Source organism: Lepeophtheirus salmonis, chromosome 4 (genome assembly GCF_016086655.4).
Source record: "Lepeophtheirus salmonis chromosome 4, UVic_Lsal_1.4, whole genome shotgun sequence".
NCBI classification, from domain to species: domain Eukaryota; kingdom Metazoa; phylum Arthropoda; class Copepoda; order Siphonostomatoida; family Caligidae; genus Lepeophtheirus; species Lepeophtheirus salmonis.
Window position 1 is genome coordinate 42,757,446 of NC_052134.2, and position 19,943 is coordinate 42,777,388.

Below are 19,943 nucleotides of genomic sequence, written 5' to 3' on the forward strand. Positions count from 1 at the left end.
GTGGTCCTTTATATCTTGTTATGGAGTTGGAAGTATTTCTGCCGCACTTGTTAACCCTGCAGATGTTGCTAAAACTCGTTTACAGTTACTCATCAAGGATCGTGTAATGTCCATGCTTTTACGACTATCCTTCGGAGGGAAGGACCATTAACTTTTCTCAAGGGGCTTCTTGTTTTATGATTGTAATTGCCCTGTGTTTGGAATTGCTCAAATAGTCGACTACTTTGGGATTGCTAAGCCATTGCTTGCATATAAAAAGAAAGCAGATAAAAAATATATACACACCCTATATATTTAAAAAAAAACTGATATTATACAGATAATTTGATAATTTTTTTGGTTTATTTCAAGTAGTGATTGTTCTATTTTTAAATTTTTATTTTGTTGTAGTGTTGATGAAGTAGTCAGTATTCCTAATTCAAAGCTATATGGTATTTACATTGTCTTGTATTTTTCTCTATTGAATTCTATTTTGATGGTAAATAATTAATGGGTTATTAAATTGACCTGCATTTAATGTTTACCTTTTACTTATAAATATGGAATAATCATCACATTATCGGTTTTATATCAAATTAAGAATACATAATTTATTAATTTTCTATAACCTACATTAAACATAATCTGCAATCCCTAAGATTTCATTATTCTGTGTGTCGATTACCAATATTTTATTTGTTTAAAAAGATATATATTTTCAAGGTTAACAGAAATACAAGGTTATACCATATCGCGTGTATAACTAATGTTTGACTTCCCTCACACTTTTAATATTGACGTCTTAGTATATGAGTGGTTGCGTGTTTTGTAAAAATCTGTCCTTCTTGCCTTGCAGTCGGTAAAAGTTAAAGATTATTGCAAGCCAAATTACATGATGAACCTTGTATATCTATTAACCTGGTAAATTTTTATATATCAAAATTAATATGTATCTATCTAAATTGTATTTAAGATAAGTCAATCAATTATCTCTTGTCTTTTCAATGTAAGTGCCTTGAATCGAAATAGTCGTAATAAAATATTTTAAATTATATAAAAAAAGAGTTCATAGGTTCAGTTATATATAACTAAGTACTAGCAAAGGATTACTTGGCGTTGCTCGGGCCAAGGAGGGAGAGGGAAATCAAATTGAAAATGGTCAAATTAATTGAGAAAATAAAAAATATATACACATATATGTATACTACATACACTAATAATTGTAATATGAATGTTTTCTTGTTATCGATAAAGATCCTGATCATTCTAATTCGCTAACTATGATAATAACGATGGAGTAGGACATTGATTATACTTCGTACTTCATATTATACTAATCACACTATATCAAACAACCCTCTATCTAGCCTCTTTGAGCTCCAAAATACAGTTTTAGTGTTTCGGGTATAGGACCCCCCCCCCCTTATATGACCCCTCAAAAAATCAATTCCACCGCCTTAGCTTAACTAGGTTCAAAAGAGGAGCCCATACAAAATTTTAGCCTCTTAGGTTCAACGGTCTGGGGACACATAAAAGATACATACACGCAACCTCTCTTTATATATATATATAGGGGGGGGGGATATATGTAGACGAAACGGCTTCATCTTCAGGTCCTCCTTCACCATCCTACGCATGGTTTCCTAAGATATCTTTCACGTGAATCTTTTTTTTTTTTTTTTTTGCGGTTAATCTTAGAACTCAGTGTATCGATCAACCTGGGTGTCCTTATGGACCTCGGGCGACCACTTCTTGGCGTTTAACATTAAATTTAAACTAATTTAGAACCATTATTCTAAGTCTTGGGATTGTAATAGACACTCAAAAGTTTATATTTTGATACTTGTCGGTTCTGTTGTTAAGTTGATGCTGCTCCCCAATAACAAATTTCACCAATCAGTTTCAGCTAATAACTTTTAGCCTTTCTGATATGTTTCAGTATGAAGTACTCTTTATTTTAAGCCACATATAGCAAAAAAATTGTGAATATATTATTTTCGCAATTTTAACATTGATTATCATACTTGTTTTACATTTAGGTTTACTGATGGTTTTTTATATAATTGGTTATTTTTACAAATATGCCACATAGCTAAAAATTAAAAAAAAAAATCGATACGTTATTCTAAAGATTCTATAGACCTTAAAAAAGTGTAAAAGATACTATTAATTTATTTTTGAGTGTCAAAAGATAGCCCTGGGCTGTGTAAGGATGGGTAATAATTGTTAACTTCATGATTTAAAAATTAATTTTATACACAAAAAAAAAAACAATAAAAAACGTCGGTTTTAAAAGTTATTTTCACGCAACCTTGAAACTTTTTTGTGAAATAAAACGTTCATAATATAATATAATGACTTTATACAAAAAAAAACGTGGAACACAATCAAGAAAATGAGAAAATGTATCTATAACTTATTTTTTACATCATAGAAACACACAACCAAATAAATCATCGACATATTTTGTTTAATTTTAGCCTTTGTATTCTATTGCTAGAATATGTTCGTTTACATAATTGGTCAGATGTAGGTGTATTGATTAAGTATAAGTAAACATTACTGTATTGGTATCACACAAACTTATCTAAGAATTATATTTGAAGTCAATATAAGTAGAGTTGTAAACAATATGTCCTATCGGTATGTAAAAATAGAAAAAACCCGGAAATTAACTTGATAATCATGATTTACTTCACTTCTTTAGTCACAAGGGAGCACCTCAGATAGTACAAGGTGATAGGGAGTTTGCTAATAGAATAATGATATAACTGGTTACGATGTTGCCAGACTGCAAACTTGTACATAGAAAGCCCCGTCCCTCACAATCAAAGGGATCCGTTGGAAGAGCCAATCGAGACATCCAGGACATTTTTATGATGCGGCTGCGTGACAAATTACAAAAAAAGTGGGCTGACGTATTGTGGTTTGTACAATATGCAAAGAATCGCTACTTTCACACGGGTATTGGGCGAACTCGATACGAAGCAATGTATGGCCATCCAATACAGGTCAGACTTGAGGGATTGCATTTATCAAAGGAGAGCAATATAACCACAGAAGAACAGCATAGAGAGTATACCAGATATTGACAATAAATGTGTATATTGTCAGCAGCTTGTAACTGGAAAACGAAAGTGTTTCATCTGCGACTATAAATGCCACTCTTCAGCACCATGCAGCTTTACCATTGGGGAAATAACGATGATTTGACAAATATAAAGTACTCACATTGTCAATCTGCTGTGGACCGCCAAGAACAACAAAAAGAGCAAGCAACCGAATGATGCAACTCTCCTCACGGCGGTTAAATGAGACTGAGGTAGGACGGTCTATCAATGCCCCAGCTCCAAGCATGGATCGTGTGAAAACAGATCCCCACAAAGTCTTGGCAGCTGTGATTAATGTAAAAGAGACAAGATATTATAAATTAGGGAAAAAAATGGTGTCCTAAAGTAACTCTTTATAAGAAGCCAATTTGAGCCATGCAAGGAGTCATTCCTAATTATTAATATAGTTCCCAAAGAGAATTAAATCACTTTGTGACCAACTGTATCAATTCTGTCGGATGGAAATTGACAACGTGCATCTACAAAAAAAAACAAAAAAAAAAAAAAAAAAAAAAACGATCATTTTAGAAATTATTATATTAAATGTTTAAGATTAGTTAGAAATAAGTTTTTTGTTTCTGAAGTTTTGAAGAAATTAATAAAATATACAACTGTGTAGTTCAAATGTTATTAAATAGGATCACCTTCTTATATAAATTTTTATTAGATCATTACTTGTTGCTGTAGTAATCCTGATATGCCCACATATTATCACGTTCGTTTTAATTGCTCACCTGTTTGACATATATTATATTATTTAAAAACAACTGAACCTTTCGTTTGTGGAGAAGCTGCAAGAGGGTCATTAACCACAAAAAAAGTTCCACATACTTTAACGGAGCCCTCTTAACATAATAGCAAAATGGTTAAGCCATTGAGTAATTTAGAATAACTAGTGTCCTTGATGGTCAGGGAAGAGACGGCAGTGGGGTTTTTGGCGGAATTACTATTTTTAGTTTAATGTTAGAAATAAATTTTTTGGGGCATTTTGCACATTGTCCAGATACTTTGCACATTGCCCTCTCTAACTGGCATTTTGCACACTGCCCGGGCATTTTGCAAAATGCCCGATTTTCACATTGCCCGTAACATATATACTAGATAAGGATTCCCTGGCGTTTCTTGGGCTGAGGAGGGAGAGGGAAATCACATTGAAAATGGTCAAATTAGTTTAGAAAATTTAAAAGAATTTTCAGAAAATACTTCTTTATAGTAATAATTATACTATGAATGTTTCTTTGTTGTCTAAAAAGATCCTGATAATTCTAATTATCTTGGTTTCTTCACACTATGTATATCAATCCGGTTAAGTAAAGTAATCTGCAAAGTCTCAGTATAGCATACCCCCCCCCACCCACCCCCTCTTATTATTGCCTCTTGAAACCTTAGTAGTATTATCATGAATATAAAACGAAAGAATATGTTATACACTTCAAAGAACATACCAACATATATGCATCTAAATCGAAAACTGAACCCCCTATCTAGTTTCTTTGAGCTTCAAAAAACGGGGTTTCGGTTTGGGAAAAAGTATAACCCCTTGTATGACCTCCACAAAAATCGACACCCCCTCTTAGCATGGCCAAGCATAAAAGAGGGATATAGAACATCATTAAATGAAGCCTTGAAATAATACTAAAAAATATGGTTATACCCTATCGAGTTCATTCCTAGATTAATAGAAATACAAGGCTAGGCCATCACCTAATCGGGATTGCTAAAATTTTCAATCTGATGTTTTGCGCCCACTGCTGAGCAAGACAGGTAGATTTTGACAAAACACGCAACCGCTCATAGTCTATGACGTCACTATTGCTGTAATTTTCAATTTAATGTATTTACCAACTATTGGGGAAGAAAAACAGATTTTGAGAAAACACACAACCACTCATCTACTATGACGTCAATATTAAAAGCAATCTGGAAGTCAAACATCAGATGTACATGCGCTATGGTATAACCTTGATTTAATGTATCTTTCAAATAATAATAAAAAATATGGGTCTACCATACGTAGTTTGTTCGTTATAGGGTTTTCAAGATTTCCCCAATTTATCTGGACCAGCCTGTAGTTTAGAGTCTTCTTTTGAATTATGATAAATTTGACCAGGATGTGGTTTTTCATATATAATCCATCAATTTGTAATTATTACATTGAGACAAAAAAAAATCTATATTAAATGTAATTTGCGTCGCCTCCAAAAGATTTATAAGAATAGTATGTCGATGGAAATTGATGATCATTTGTTGAAGAATACAATTGTAATCTAGAATCAATTTTGTGAAAAAGGAAACTCTCTTGCTTTTATGTTGATGGACTACATCTATTTTGTACAATTCAATTAGAATTAAAAGGAGAATTGATTTCTAAATACATATGAAATGTGTGTAAAAAATTATTGTAAATGCAGCTCTGGGACTGCCTAAAGCTTCACTAATTTATATTATGTATATTTATAGATTGAAAATAATGTGAAATTAAATTGTAGTGTGTATGTATACGTCTAAACATTAGTGATGTGTTGATTCAAACAATTATTGACTAGGATTGTGTCGATAATTTTTCAATTTGACTCAAATTTGATTTTAAAACTCGTAAAAATTCAAGTTGACAACATTATACTTCATTGATTTGGCTTGATTTTGAACACTACACCACATCAAAAATTTTGAATATCCTGATATTGCTGTCTCCAGGTGATTTTTTAACCAATCAGAAGTTCTAACTAGAATGACACTCGGTATGGTGCAAAACCTCCACCTTAAATCAAAAAGAGTTATATACAGTCATGAAAATCTGGTGTATTTTTTAGCTGGCCCGTTTTTTTTTTTAAATTGGTAATCTGAAGAATTAATTTTCTTTTCCTTAGCGGCTGTCATTATTATTTAATTCCTGAGTAGTGAATATCATTTTCTAAATAAATTCAATTATATTCAAACCCTGATTAAACGTTTGTGTGTGCAAATAAAAGATGGAGTGTAACCCTTAAGATTTAATGCGGAGTTATAGTTTGTAAGTCCTTGTTGGACTCCGAGACAATGGAGTATGTAATTCTAGCAAATGTCATTTTTTATAACGTTTTCTCCTTCATTTCTTGTCACAGCTGATTGTAGATGATATAATGAAAAGTCATCTCTCTTTCAAAACATTACTCTCTTTCAAAACATTCCTCAAATTGTCAGGGTTACCATGTTGATTTTCAGTTTCTTTTTTTTTAAATGCCCATTCTATACTGGATTTTCATCACTGGTGATGTATGTCAATTTTTTCCAAAGTTATGGGCGATTATGTATTTTTTTCGTTTTGTGTTACCTTCACTTTGACCTTGACCTCTCAAAATTCAATACCCTCTTGTTTGATGAAAATAGACCAGTAACTTTTACCGTAATCCTGGTGACTAACAAAGAAACAAACTGGGCCAAAATCAGAACCGTCGTTCAACTTTGTTGGCAATGGTAATTAGATACTATGTAGACATACATATACCACGGTTTTGTAAGAATCTCAGAGTTACTAAAAAATTGGCTGCAATGGTACCATATGAAAAGAAGGTAAGAAATTTATATACAAAGTATTTCATTGAATAAATTTAATAAATGAGCAGGCCCGTAACTATGGGGGTGAGGTGTCTTCATATTTTTGTCGTTAAATTTTGTCAAAAATGAAATTATAATAATATAATGGAATAAAAACAATTCTTCTATGACTGGAGAAAAAACATCTTGGAACCTAAAGTATGAATAAGCTGAGATTTGTTTAGAGCTAAATGTATTTCTCATCCCACAAATGAGTTTTTTAAATATTGTCCTCTAATATATGCTTGAACTGTTCCTAGATGCGGTCCCAGTACAAATTAATGTTTTATCAATTATATAGATTTCGCAAAGGATTGTATTTTAAGCAATGCTTAGAAATTTGAGGGGTCATCATAGATTCATACCAATTGTACGGAGTGGGTACCCAAAACTTTCAATAGCGTTGAATTACGATTTTATCCCTGTTATTGTTAATTACGTGGTTCCACAACTAAACGACAGCTGAAACAAAAATAAACAAGCTTTGTTCTTATCTGATGTCTCTAAGTGTTAAAATGTCAGAAAAAAACAAACAAAAAAACAACGGGTATGCAATCTCCAACGTGGCGGTTTAGCTTCCAAAAAGGCTGCAGAGACCATTGGTATCTACGTCCTGACTCCTTATAACATCAAAAGGTTCATGAGAACCCCTTAAAGCAAAGAAAATTCAAAACTATTACAGTAACATTATTGTTGACTTCTGGTCTGCATGCAGCCTTGACCTCAATCCCCTAGACTGTAAATTTTGGGGAGTCTTGGAGAAAAATGTCCGTCGCACCTCTCATCCAAATTCGGATTGGTTTCGCCACAAAGACAGTCTGGTACACCTAGGATACGGTTTTCATCGTCAAGACCTGCAAATCTGTTCGGCAGGGTGCCAAGTCTGTTATTGCTTGTGGACATATTGGATAAAAAATATAGATTATTACTTATTCAAACATATAACAAATTAGTTTTACGTTGTCTTTTCTTGAGAGAGATACATTTTTTTATTAATCTTTAATGGGTCAGATGGAGTTACATTGACTAAGTATATTAAACATTATAGTATAACATTTACTCCATATATCTTAGTTAATGTAACTTGGGATTACATTTTTGGTCTATTCTAAGGTTAATAGAAATACCAGGTATTCCATAACTCGTGTACGATTAATGTTTGACTTCCACACTGCTTTTAATTTTGACGTCATAATAGATGAGGGGTCGCGTGTTTTGTTATAATCTGTTTTTCTTTCCAGCTGTCGGTACGAAACATTAAATTAAAAATTCTAGCAATAGTGACGTCATAGAATATGAGCGGTTGCGTGTTTTGTCAAAATATGCCTGTCTTGCCCAGTAGTCGGTACAAAACATCAGATTGAAAATTCTAGCAAGCCATGATGGTTTAACCTTGTATTTCTATTAACCTTGGTCTATTCTAAAAAAAAACAACGTACAAATTGTCATAGATTTGACGAAAAGTGTTCTCTCACTCAAAGAAAAATTCTAGAAACGGCTCTGACAGTGGGCATGCATAGCTATTTAATTTTGATTGTTTTTTTTTTCCTTTTTGGGCGTCTATGTACACAGTACGTTTTTCAGATAACTTGCGAACAACAGCTATAATAATGAAGTACTACATTATTATGCAAACATGTGGAGGGGGGCAAAGAATGGTCTTCATACTTTGTTGTACATGTCCTCTTTTCTAATTTATCGCGAGTCGAGCCGATCCTTAACGAGTCAAGTGGTGGACATAGCACTAGTTCACACAGGGTTAAACTAAGTGTCATTTTCCCCTCTATTTCCCACTCCAAGTCAATTTCATGAGCTCTACCCACACACACACACACACACACATTACTAAGTACTCCTCATACGATGAATGTATTATGCTCAATTCTCATATTTATTTATCGCATATTGGTGTTGTTGCTATTCAAGGGATGATGTGAAGTTGATGAATTATTATTATTTCTCTGTAATTGAGAAGCTGGAAGAGTTATCAATTTCTACATTACTTAGTGAGAAGCTTAATGTAAAGTTATTTGAGTGGTGTGTGATTGTGAGTTAATGAGGAGGTTTGCAGAGATAATACCTAATTCATAGTAGTAAACACAGGAATGACGTCCACATTATTATTTAAGTTGTATAATTTCCTGGCTTTTTCATTTCCACTGGTTCAGGGATCCTGTTTATCTGTCTCATCCGAGCATTGCATATTTCCGTTTTTATCCAATGATGGGAAAAACTTATTTTATGGTGAGTTGGGAGTTTTTATTATTCAGGGTGTTAAGATCAAGTTGAGGCATTTTTCAAAAACAAGGTAGATCTATGGCATGTTGGTCATTGCCTCCTTATTGGCAAGAGATGTTCGATTCGTTTTAGATTCAACCTAGTCCCAGAAAAAATCCTCCATCGGATTTAGATTTTGACTCCTGAAGTATATATTTATTTACCAATGAAATCATAGCAGTCCCCACTCAGCCACTTCAGTGACCCTTCACATAAGTATCCAGAATAGCTTACAATTTTTTTGCACAGTCTGAATTAAGGGGGGAGTCACATTTGAGATCTTTCGATTTGATACCTCCATGTTGTTGTGGAAAAAAATATATAATCGTGAGGGCACAACGCCTTTCCCCCCCGCTGTAAATTCAATATTCTTTATATCTGGAGCAGCTATTGCTCTGATGGCCAAAACTTAACAAAAGTTTTTGTTTTTTTTGATGAAACAACGTTTCTGCTGACAAAAAAAAACATAATCAGACAACAGCATGATAAAAAAATCGCTGATACAAGTAAGTGGCAGTTTAATTTTAACGCCCTATATATGCATAATTGAGGGTTTACAGCATGTTTCTAGAAGCGTTGGGGCTCTAACTGAGACTGGATTTTGTATCTGGACTAGTCTCATGGGATTTTGTTTTGACCTACATTTTAGCTGCGTTAAGGGTCATTTTTACTGTGAGCGTATGGCAAAAATCCATGTATGGGGATTTTTTTTTAACTTGAGCTAAATTTTGATTAAAAAAAAAAAGTATTCAGAATATTTAAAAAAAATTTAAATCTTTTTAAAAAAAAATAATTTTGTGCGAGACCCTTATTTTTGAAATACTGGGTCAAAACATCCTTTTCCCTTTAAAATCGACACTGTTTGATACTACCGATTTCAGATAGTAGACTTAATTTTTTTTGTTTTTAAACCATTGAGTCTTATAGGGGGAAAAAATAGTATAACTAAAATCCAGTGAAAAAAGATACATTTAATTGTACTCTTATATCATGTGATGACTATTCAGAGCGGATTTCTAATTCAAATTTAATATGAATTGAACGGTATTTCTTTACATCAAAATAAATGAAAAAAATCAAATTGTATTTTTTTATGATTTCATATCAATATTGTTCTTAAAATCAATTTATAAACTAAATTAGATCCGTTAAAGAAATATTACGGTTCATAATTCACAGAACGATTTGTAACACTTATTCTTAAAATATATATAAATAATGGAGTTCAACGAATCTAATTAGAATATTTATAGTACTAACATTGTATTGCATAATTATGCTAAGTATTTATTTATCTTTTGAAATCTGACTTTGACCATCGAAATCAAAACATAAACAAAAGTATCTTAAAACAAGTTGCAATGTATTTAGGCAGGGCCATCCCAAGCCAATTTGCCACTTTATATGTATTAGATTTTATGCTGATCCGAAATTAATTTGATAATATTTTGTCATAAATGACACTTTCTCCTTTTTGAAATATATATATACCAACTTTTTGGTGATCTTCAATTTAACAGGCGCCATTTCCTAATAATTTGTGCTGGCTTTGGATTAAGAAACTTTTATTATATAAAAATTAAATAACTTTAAGATCCTAGGATCCAATTACAAAGTACAGCGCTCAGAATATTTGAATTGACTGCTAGTTGAATACCCTTGATTTGAATCATTTAACTTCTAATTCAGAATACAATACTTTTATCCTTGAAAGGTATTTTTTTTCCGAATAGAAGGATCTCTTCGGCAAGTAAAAGTCCACGCTTTTGATCTCATGTCAAAGACTGTATTCAATTTAATTGTTAAACCCTTAATGACAGAAAATATGATTTTTTCATTCGTAAATATGTAATTTGATTCGATATAGTCAGATGTGGTTCTATATTGTTTACAATGTGATTTAAAAAAAATATTTTGCAGCGTTTTTCTCCACAAAATTCCTCTTTCCCTTAAAGCGACTCCTAGATATAATTTTGTACAATTAGGATACTCTAAAAAACTATTCACGGATTTTACTTATCAATTTAGGTTAGTAATATTAAATCACTCTTGTATTAAATAAATACACTAATGTGTTAATTAGTATGAGGCATGCATGCTACTGGTGCTATCTCCAATAGAGAACAGAACTGTTTTCTAATTCTTTATCAATGGATATTTTTCTGGTCTAAGTAAGACTTTATTTATTTTCAGCAGTCTGATTTTTGATAAGTAGTCTTTTGCAAACCGATGAATTGATTAATACAAGATTATTGAAATTATATTGCTATTATAAACTACTTTTATACAAAAAATAAATAACTTTATTTTCACTCATGCAATTTTTTTTTTTTGTATTTTATAGGAAAAGTTATAATTATAATATACATGTTTATTTAGGACCAATGCTAGGAGTTTTCTATGCCAGGCTGTTACAATGATTTTTTTTCGTATTTTCCGACTTTTATAAGAAATGCCTTTTTGTTTGGAAAATAAGATTTGTTGCTTATATTTATATTAAGAAAATATTAAAGACCTTTCTCAATTAAATATATATATATATGTACATTTTTCTAATGTCGTTTTTTGAGCAGTTGATGATTTTTAAGCATATATTGGGCCTTTTCAATAAATATTTTTTTTTTGTATTTCCTGTTTTTAAATTTAAAAGTCAATCATATGAAATTTTTTCGACTATAATTTTTGTCTAGTCATTGATTAACTAATCCAAATTTTCCTAGTGACATCCCACTTTCCCAACTCTAGTAGTCCACGGGGTGGGGCCCCCTCACCCCCATTTTAGTACAAGTCCTGTATGTATTATATTTTTGAGAATACCAACTATCTAACCAAACTATATGTACTTTTGACTGTTTCATAAAATACATTATTCAAATAACATGGGAGGACAATATATTTTAATTAATTATACTTAAAATTATAACTTTTACATGTATTACTTTCAGTTTAGTCGTCTATTTCTACTGAGTGATTCACAAAAAAAAGGTATTCACGTTGTAAAAGTACAGTAATGTTTAGAGATGTAAATCCGGTGTATTTTTTAGCCGACCCGTTTTATTCTGGAATTGGTTCTCTGAAAAAGGAACATTCTTTTCGTCAGGAGTTGCACTATTTTTTAACTCCTGAGTAGTGAACTTCTTTTTTCTAATACATTCATTTATGTTCAAAACCTGATTAAACATTCGTTTGTGCTCATAAAGACGGAAAATAATCTTGAGGATTTTTTACAGAGTTGTAATTGTAAGTCCCCGTTGGACTTAGAGTAGAATTGCGGATTGACTTTGGAGTAATTATTGCCGATGTCCTTGATATTTCCTCCTTCCCCTCCTCTCTTGTACCAGGTGATTGTAGCTGCTCCCATCCAAACCTTTCTTCTAATTGTTAGGGTAACTATGTTGAAATTCGTTTTTTAAACATCTCCAAAATACACACGATTTTCATCACTAATTATGCTTGTTCTCTGACATGCCAGTTTAATTTAAACAATCCAATTTATAATATAAGAAACCACTTTATTTTTAAATCGCCCTTGAAGCAACACTAGCGTTTTGATGCCAACTTTCGATCAGCTCGTATGTCATTGAATGTTTTTTTTGCTTCAAATCAAGCTCGTATCTCAAAACTCGTATGATGGCACTTTTACCTCAAAGTATTACTGTCGTGTGAGTATACATTGCCGAAAGGGCACTTTGGCGAATGCCCAAATTGTAGAATGGACAATTTGGCTAAAAAATATACATTGCTGCTGATGATTCATGCTTCAATACTACGTAATTATTGCAATGAATCAGTGTTCATTAGTTAGTATTAGAATCTGCCTATCATTCTCAAGCTGTGGAACTTGTAAATGGACGAGAAACTTACTCTACATCAGGAACACATTCCCTGAAAAAAGCAATACAAAAATATTCTCCCAATATATCCAAACATCGACAGCTGACAACAAAATACAATCTATATCTTTGCGTTAATGAGGTTACACAGTCCTTGATTGGGCGATTGTCACGATTTTTTTTCGCAAAAAAGGTTCTTGTAGTGATTCGAACATACTTTATGTATATTCATAATGCAATAAATCAACTATTAATTAAAGAGCACTTAATCATTACAATTTATAGTAAATAATAATACATCTTAGCTTTTAAAATTGGAAACACACGAATAGGAATCATAAATACATAGTATTGTAAAATGAATCATCCATCAAATATATTTATCATTTCTTAAAGTGGTCTTTTGGCAAAGTCTCTGTTTGATAAAATGGCAAAATTTTCTATAATAAATTAATCAGACAAGTATTTTTACAACAAAAGGATCTTAAAATGAAAATGTCAGTACGTTATTTTAATGATTGTAAATAATTGTTTGGTTATTATTTTTAATAAATTGAACAAATAACAGTTTTGATTTAGGTTAGAATATAAATTTGATTTGTAATAATCAAATAATAATTTTGTTTCAGCCACCTTACCTTTACTATGAAAATAGTTTTGGTGAATTACTTTATAGAAATACAACTAAATAGAAAGTTATTCAATTAAAAGTTCTTATTTTATGAATGGTAAACAAGAAAATTGTTTCATCCCATTTTATTTCAATGATGTATTTTGTAAAATAATTAAATGCAGTATTTCTCAAACTATGCAGCAGAAACTCCCTATACTAGTACCTGGATGAACGTCATAATTAGGTTCAACCTCCGGTTTTGTATATTCAGTTAGGCCATTATGATCGTAGTTGGAGATTTTGATATTTTTCAAGTCGTAAAAGCTGTAAAATTCTTGAGAACCACTGCTCAAATTTTCATACATATTAACTCTATCAATTTGGTCTTTTTTACATTAGAGTGTGATCAAGACCGAAAATGTGCCATCGAAGTTGAACCCAACTCACGTAAAGCTATCAAATATTCAAGTTGCTCTGATGGATGCTTTGACAACTCAACAGTTTCATATTGCAGAAGTACTAATCCTGACGGTCAAAGCTGCAAATTTCCATTCAAATATGGAGGACTTACTCATCATCAATGTACAACAATGGGGCGCTCAGAGTCTTGGTGTATGTTGAATGACGGAATTACGTTTGCATACTGTGATAGGGATTGTCCTGGTTATGAGCCGGCAGAGGACTTGATGGATACATGTAAAACAACGGAAGGGCAAGTGAGTTATGGGAACACTTTTTAAATTTGAGTGTGCTGAAATCAGGATTGTTTATTTTAAATTCAATCAGAATTCAAGGAAGGTAATTGCTTGAATGAAAACAATGCTTAATAAAAAATATCAATTGAATCATACAAGCCAAACTTGATTTAAATCTTAACAAATAAAACTAAGGAAAAACCACTACCTTAGACTTTAAAGGATGTTTAAAGTAATTGTACAACTTACATTTAAAAAAAGCTTTACTAAAGAGTTATTTATCAATTTTACTTTCTTACAATAGGGGGTGGCGAATTTTTTATTGCACAATTTGAGTACACAAATTTAACTAGATCTAGTGTTGGACTAAGATGTTTGTTGAAAAAAATCATTTACAATTAATGTAAAATTAATAGTAAAGAACACATCTTACTCAATCTAGCCGTCATCAGCCACAAAGATGTGCTCCAATCTATTTCTGAAAGTTTCCCAGACCTACTTGATTTACTCCTCAGATATGTCAGTCCATTTATTTTTGACATAATTATTTAGAGCATCACTATTAAGGTGATGAATTCGGAAAGTTTTGGCCTCAATCTGGCTCCAAAAGGCATAATCCATGATATTTGCATCCAAGGAGTATTGCCCCACAAGTTTTTGGACGAGAAGTCAAGAAATTTCTACTGTTGCTTTAAATAGTTGCAACGTTAGAGATGAACAGCAGCGTTGCTAGCTTCCATCATGGGGGGGGGGGACTTAGTTCCAAAAATTATCAACATAGTAATACTGATATAAATAGGTTGGTTATTTATATATATAAACTTCTTTTCATTGAGGGGGGGGGCGGCTTAAACCTCCCTGAAAAGAGACTAACAGCCCCACATGAGATAATATTGCTTAATTTTATCAGTCAGCGCAGGCCACTCCAAGTTCTTGAACGTGTACTCCAAATTTTATCCTGGCAACGTCCATCTCCTTTGCATGAGAGGGCAAGGATGTATGTCAAAGGATCGACCTCCACAATCTCCTTCCCTTATCAGCATTAAGGATCTTGGCTCTGCTACTTTCTGGCTTCCCTTCAAATCCATATTTGACTTTGACATATTAAACAGTGGGCGTATACACGCCCAAGAAGATGGATAACTCTGATGGCGAATTTAACTCGTCCAAAAGTGTGTGGACCTTAAATCGAATATCTATGAGAAATGAAAATTTCGAGCTATTTGCTTTACAAGTTGGTTTGTTTGCGAGCGGTGCAGTTTTTCTTTGAAATCGGAAAATTATTTCCCCCCCCCTTTAACCTCTATTAACATCATTAAATAAGAGTGCAATTTTTGTTAGGCCACCCAGTATCTCCATATAATATTCGTATTCGTATTAATTTTCCAGTAATCAAATCAATGTTTTATTTAAATAAAAATATATATTCCCGTTATAGCTTGCTTTATTATCCGTTGTTCTCATAAAGTAGTCTAACTGAGATGAAAATTTACTTTGTGTTTTTTTCAACTGTTGATTTATCGGCTCTTTCTTTTGACGAGTCGTTACCTTAGTTCCCTCACGCAACCTTTCATCTATAAAGAAACAGGAAAATGCCCGAAATAATATTCATACCAACTGGTATTTATCTCTTAAATACTCCCAGATTATTATTGTCATATTATTTATTAACAATTTTTAAAATGGATTACACATATGTTTAAACTTAATAATAATGGAATATTACATAGTATTTTATTCAAAACTGTATTATAATATTACTTAATAATATTATAAGAAAAATACATTTTTATTTGTATATGATAGTCAAAGTGTTTTCATAGAAATGATAAGATTCCCAATATATATATATATACGAGAAGGTTTCAATAAGCAACCGTATTCCTGTCCTTTTGGAAACGGATTATTAGTATAGAAGTCAAAGTATTACTTTGTTATTTTTCAAAAAGAATAAATTATGAAATAGCCATGACGTATCAAGTGGGATGAGTGAATCAACAGATGACGACAAAAAACATAGGGTTAGCGAGGTAACGCCGAAATGAGTGTTTTAATTCGGAATGGTGATTTTTTTAACTCAAATGAATCTTGTTATTTAGTAAAAATGTCCCTATTTATTTGATTAATAATGGTCCAATATTTGTCAGAGAAAATAACTAGCTAACTCCTAGATAATTCGGGACTTATTTATTTCTTTTCGTTTTAGAGAAGCAATAGAGAGATGTGAGTAAATTTTATCCTCTTCAACTTAAAATTCTCAAGAATCGTAGATGATATCCTGTTTGTATTAATTAAAAAATGTAATGTCAAATTGTAACTCATAAAAGGTAAAAGTATTTGGGTCATTTCAAATCTACTCAACAAATTGACATTTTTCTACCATAACAGAATTTGATAATTTTTGGTGCAAAAGGGTATTTTATTACTTGGATACCAAATTTTTAAATGAACCTTTAGATACTAATTATTTGACACAGCTTCTAGAGTTACTTCAGATTCCCATTTAGTATTTTAATTGGCTAATATTTCGAGATTTAAATCCCAAAGAAGTTATTTTGAGTCATTCTGAGATATCTATATATAAAATACATGTTAAAGTCTGTATAACAGAACATAAAGTTGTGTTTATGATTATCAGCTGAAACATGACATTTCTATTTTATTTTCACTTATGTATATAACAAAATGGATTTTACTTTAATAGATTATATTTAAAATAAGAAAATTAATTGCATCTGTAGTCCAATCCAAATATCAGTTCTTAAGTGGAAGGAATTAATATTTTGATGAATCTTTGGTTTGTGATTTAGGTTAACCTATATAACCTCAATTGAAAAGATAATTAAGAGCTTAGCTTAACAAAACTTATAAAATGAGTTTTTGAATTTTTGTTATGAAAAAAATAAATTAACCATAATCATTATTTTTGACCTTAACCTTGATATGTTCGATTTCGAAAAAATGTGGATATGAGCAGAAATAACTTGTTGAAGGAAAATTTTAGAACTGGAGTAGTACCGTACTATTCCATATGTTATGGCTCAATCACTCATTAAAAAAAAAAAAAAAAAAAAAAACTGGCTTAAGTAAGGTCTTCCATTATTGTTTACATTGTATCTTACTCATTAATTTGTTTATTTACTTCATTATAGGTAAGCAAGAAACAAGTATTATAATTTATAATATCATTTAACTTTCTCAGCCTAATTGTGCCATTTGGAGGAATGTTTTTATCATCTATTCAAAAATTAGTACACATATGATACATTTCAATAAAAAGTAAAGGATTTTTTTTTAATTGTCTCCCGGTCCTATAATATATGACGCATATTAATTCTAAAAACATATTAAAAAAGTTTTAAAATCTGCCAAATAATAATATGGTCCTTATTGGGTTAAATATTTCAAGGATTTTGATTTATTTATTTGAAATTTAAACAATCTGAAGATAGCACACTTATAAATCTTTTTTTTTTTTTTTAATATTGAGTTCTCAATCTAATATATTTATTTTCTTATAGATTTGTCAGTTTCCATTTTCGTATGGCAGTATCATCTACCATGGATGCACTCTGGATGGACATGACTACCCCTGGTGCCCAACCGTTGTAAACGGAATAGGAGAGCCGGAATTTTTTGGGAATTGCACCTATCATTGTGAAGGTATTTGTATGCAGTTGTTTCATTCTAAATATCCCCAATGCCCTGTCTAGCAACAATTATACATTATATATATTTTTTGTGTTCTTTATGTATTAAAAAAAAGGGGGACCTTATAATGAAATATTTATTAGTATGTAGAATTATTCGGCTTGTATAAAAAGTATATCTTTGAAGTCTAATTAGATGATTGCTATCAATCCTTTTGCAAATACTTTGGGTAATTAATGAACTAAACAAAAAAAGCAATGAATAAATGAATCAAAAATCTGCCGAGTCTTTAATTGTGTGGCTTGAATAATATGCAGACATAAGAGTATATAATGCATGTAAGCTAAGGCTTTCCTTTTTTATGCAGTTTCAATGCATACTGGGTGGAGACTAAGAAATTAATCACACAATTAATTCAAGATTCTGAGATTGTATCTAAGTGACTGATTTGAAAAATTTGGATGGTACATAGTATTTATAAAATATCAGTTGTCAGCAAACATTTATATTTTTTAATTGAGCTAAAAATGACATGAGATTCAAGGGAGGGGGGAGGCAAGACTCAATATCACAATTTAACTGGTGGGGTCACACTCCAACTGAGATTTCAATGCAAATTGGAGTGGCCAATAAGACTGTTATAATGTAAAAAAAGAAGTTGGAACTGAAGATGGAAAAATCACCTGATCCTTCATGGCTGAAAATATCAACTACTGGGGGAAGTTTAATTAACGATCTTATAGCCAAGATGCTCTTCATTATTGTTTCTAGCTGCATGTTTAAATGAAATTATGTATCAGAAATATACAGGGAGCAGGAACATAATTTCTTTTCTCAAAAAGGCAATAAAATGAATTTCATTTATCTGAATTTTTTATTTTTTTTTCAATAAAAATAGTACACATTTGAAGTTATGTTTTACAAAGTTTTAAAAGTTTTATCGGACAGGTGACGTCCCCCACTGTCCATACACTAAATAGACCGAAGTTGGGTATTTTAATTCCTCGTGATTTTTCGTTTCTCTATAAATAACTTTTTATGGAGAGGTTTTAGAGAGATGGTTAATTTGTAGGAAAAATTTGATTGGTAATATTTTATATTTATTTTATAATTGTGGATGATTAGTTAATGTGATAATTAGTTATGGGTTATTCCACAAATTTATTAAACATATTGGGTTTCTAAAATAAATCCGGTTCCAATGATCGAATTTTAACATATTGCATAACATCAAATTTAATGACACCCGTGTTATCTACTAAGCATGATTATCTGTGGAGTTTTTTTTTTGCGTTCAATTAGTTTGCAAAATTTAAAATATGAAAATGAATTGAAAAATTATATTTTATATATTATAAATTGGAGGAATTAACTAATTTTTGTAAATTGCAGCAATCAAAACTCAAGTACTTTAATGCAATTAATTTTATTCCAATGCATGATAGCATCTGACTATATTTCTTAGAAAAGATTCAGAATCTTCCCTCCAGAATGAGATCACGCTATGACTTCTAGAGTCTGATTGCCACGAATGATTAAAAAAGGAAATTATGTAGCCGCACCCTGTATAATGTAATTAAAAATAATATGCAATTTTTTGTAAACTTTTAGTTTTCACCCGGTATATATATACATACATATTTGTTAATCTTAGATTTTCATCTTGAGTACTATTTGTATACCTATAGTATATATAGTACATATTTACTTAGTTTTCTGCTGAGAGCAAATATTATTTTTATTCTTTGAGAAATAATCATTTACTTTTGTTATTCTTTAGTAAAAATTTCATTCGTATAACAATCTTACAGAATATACCCTTTTGCTCTGCGTAGAGGAGTTTGCAGTATTATATTTGGGGGGGGACAATAAAAATATACAAAAGTTAAAATATTTTGGAAAAAAAATTCTAAAATCCATAGCAATTCTAAAAAAATTAAATTTTTTGGAACAAAAATATAAAAATCCACAGATGTTCACAAAAAAATAAGTTTTTGTACAAAAATTCACAGTTATTCGTGAAAACATAATTTTTTTGGGAAAAAAAATTCAAAAACCCACAGCTGTTAAAAAAAACTAATTTTTTTTGGAAATTATATTTCAAATATAATTTTTCTTTGAAAAAAAAATTTAAATTTTTTTTTTGTTTCAAATATTACATTTTCTAGTAAAAAGCCAAAATTCCTTTATTTTTTTTTTTTTTTTTTTG

At 31.1% G+C, this 19,943-nt stretch overlaps 1 protein-coding gene across 2 annotated transcripts in view; it reads left to right on the forward strand.

Moving 5' to 3' along the window:
• The first annotated feature begins 8,625 nt into the window (after window positions 1-8,625).
• LOC121116014 (matrix metalloproteinase-9) overlaps window positions 8,626-19,943 on the forward strand; it is a 102,835-nt gene continuing 91,517 nt past the window's right edge. For both annotated transcript variants that reach the window (XM_040710207.2, XM_071887946.1), the window contains exons 1-3: window positions 8,626-8,909; window positions 13,788-14,104; window positions 17,605-17,746. In XM_040710207.2, the coding sequence (XP_040566141.1) occupies window positions 8,771-8,909; window positions 13,788-14,104; window positions 17,605-17,746 (598 nt within the window). In that variant the 5' untranslated portion in view covers window positions 8,626-8,770. The remainder of the gene's footprint in view (window positions 8,910-13,787; window positions 14,105-17,604; window positions 17,747-19,943) is intronic.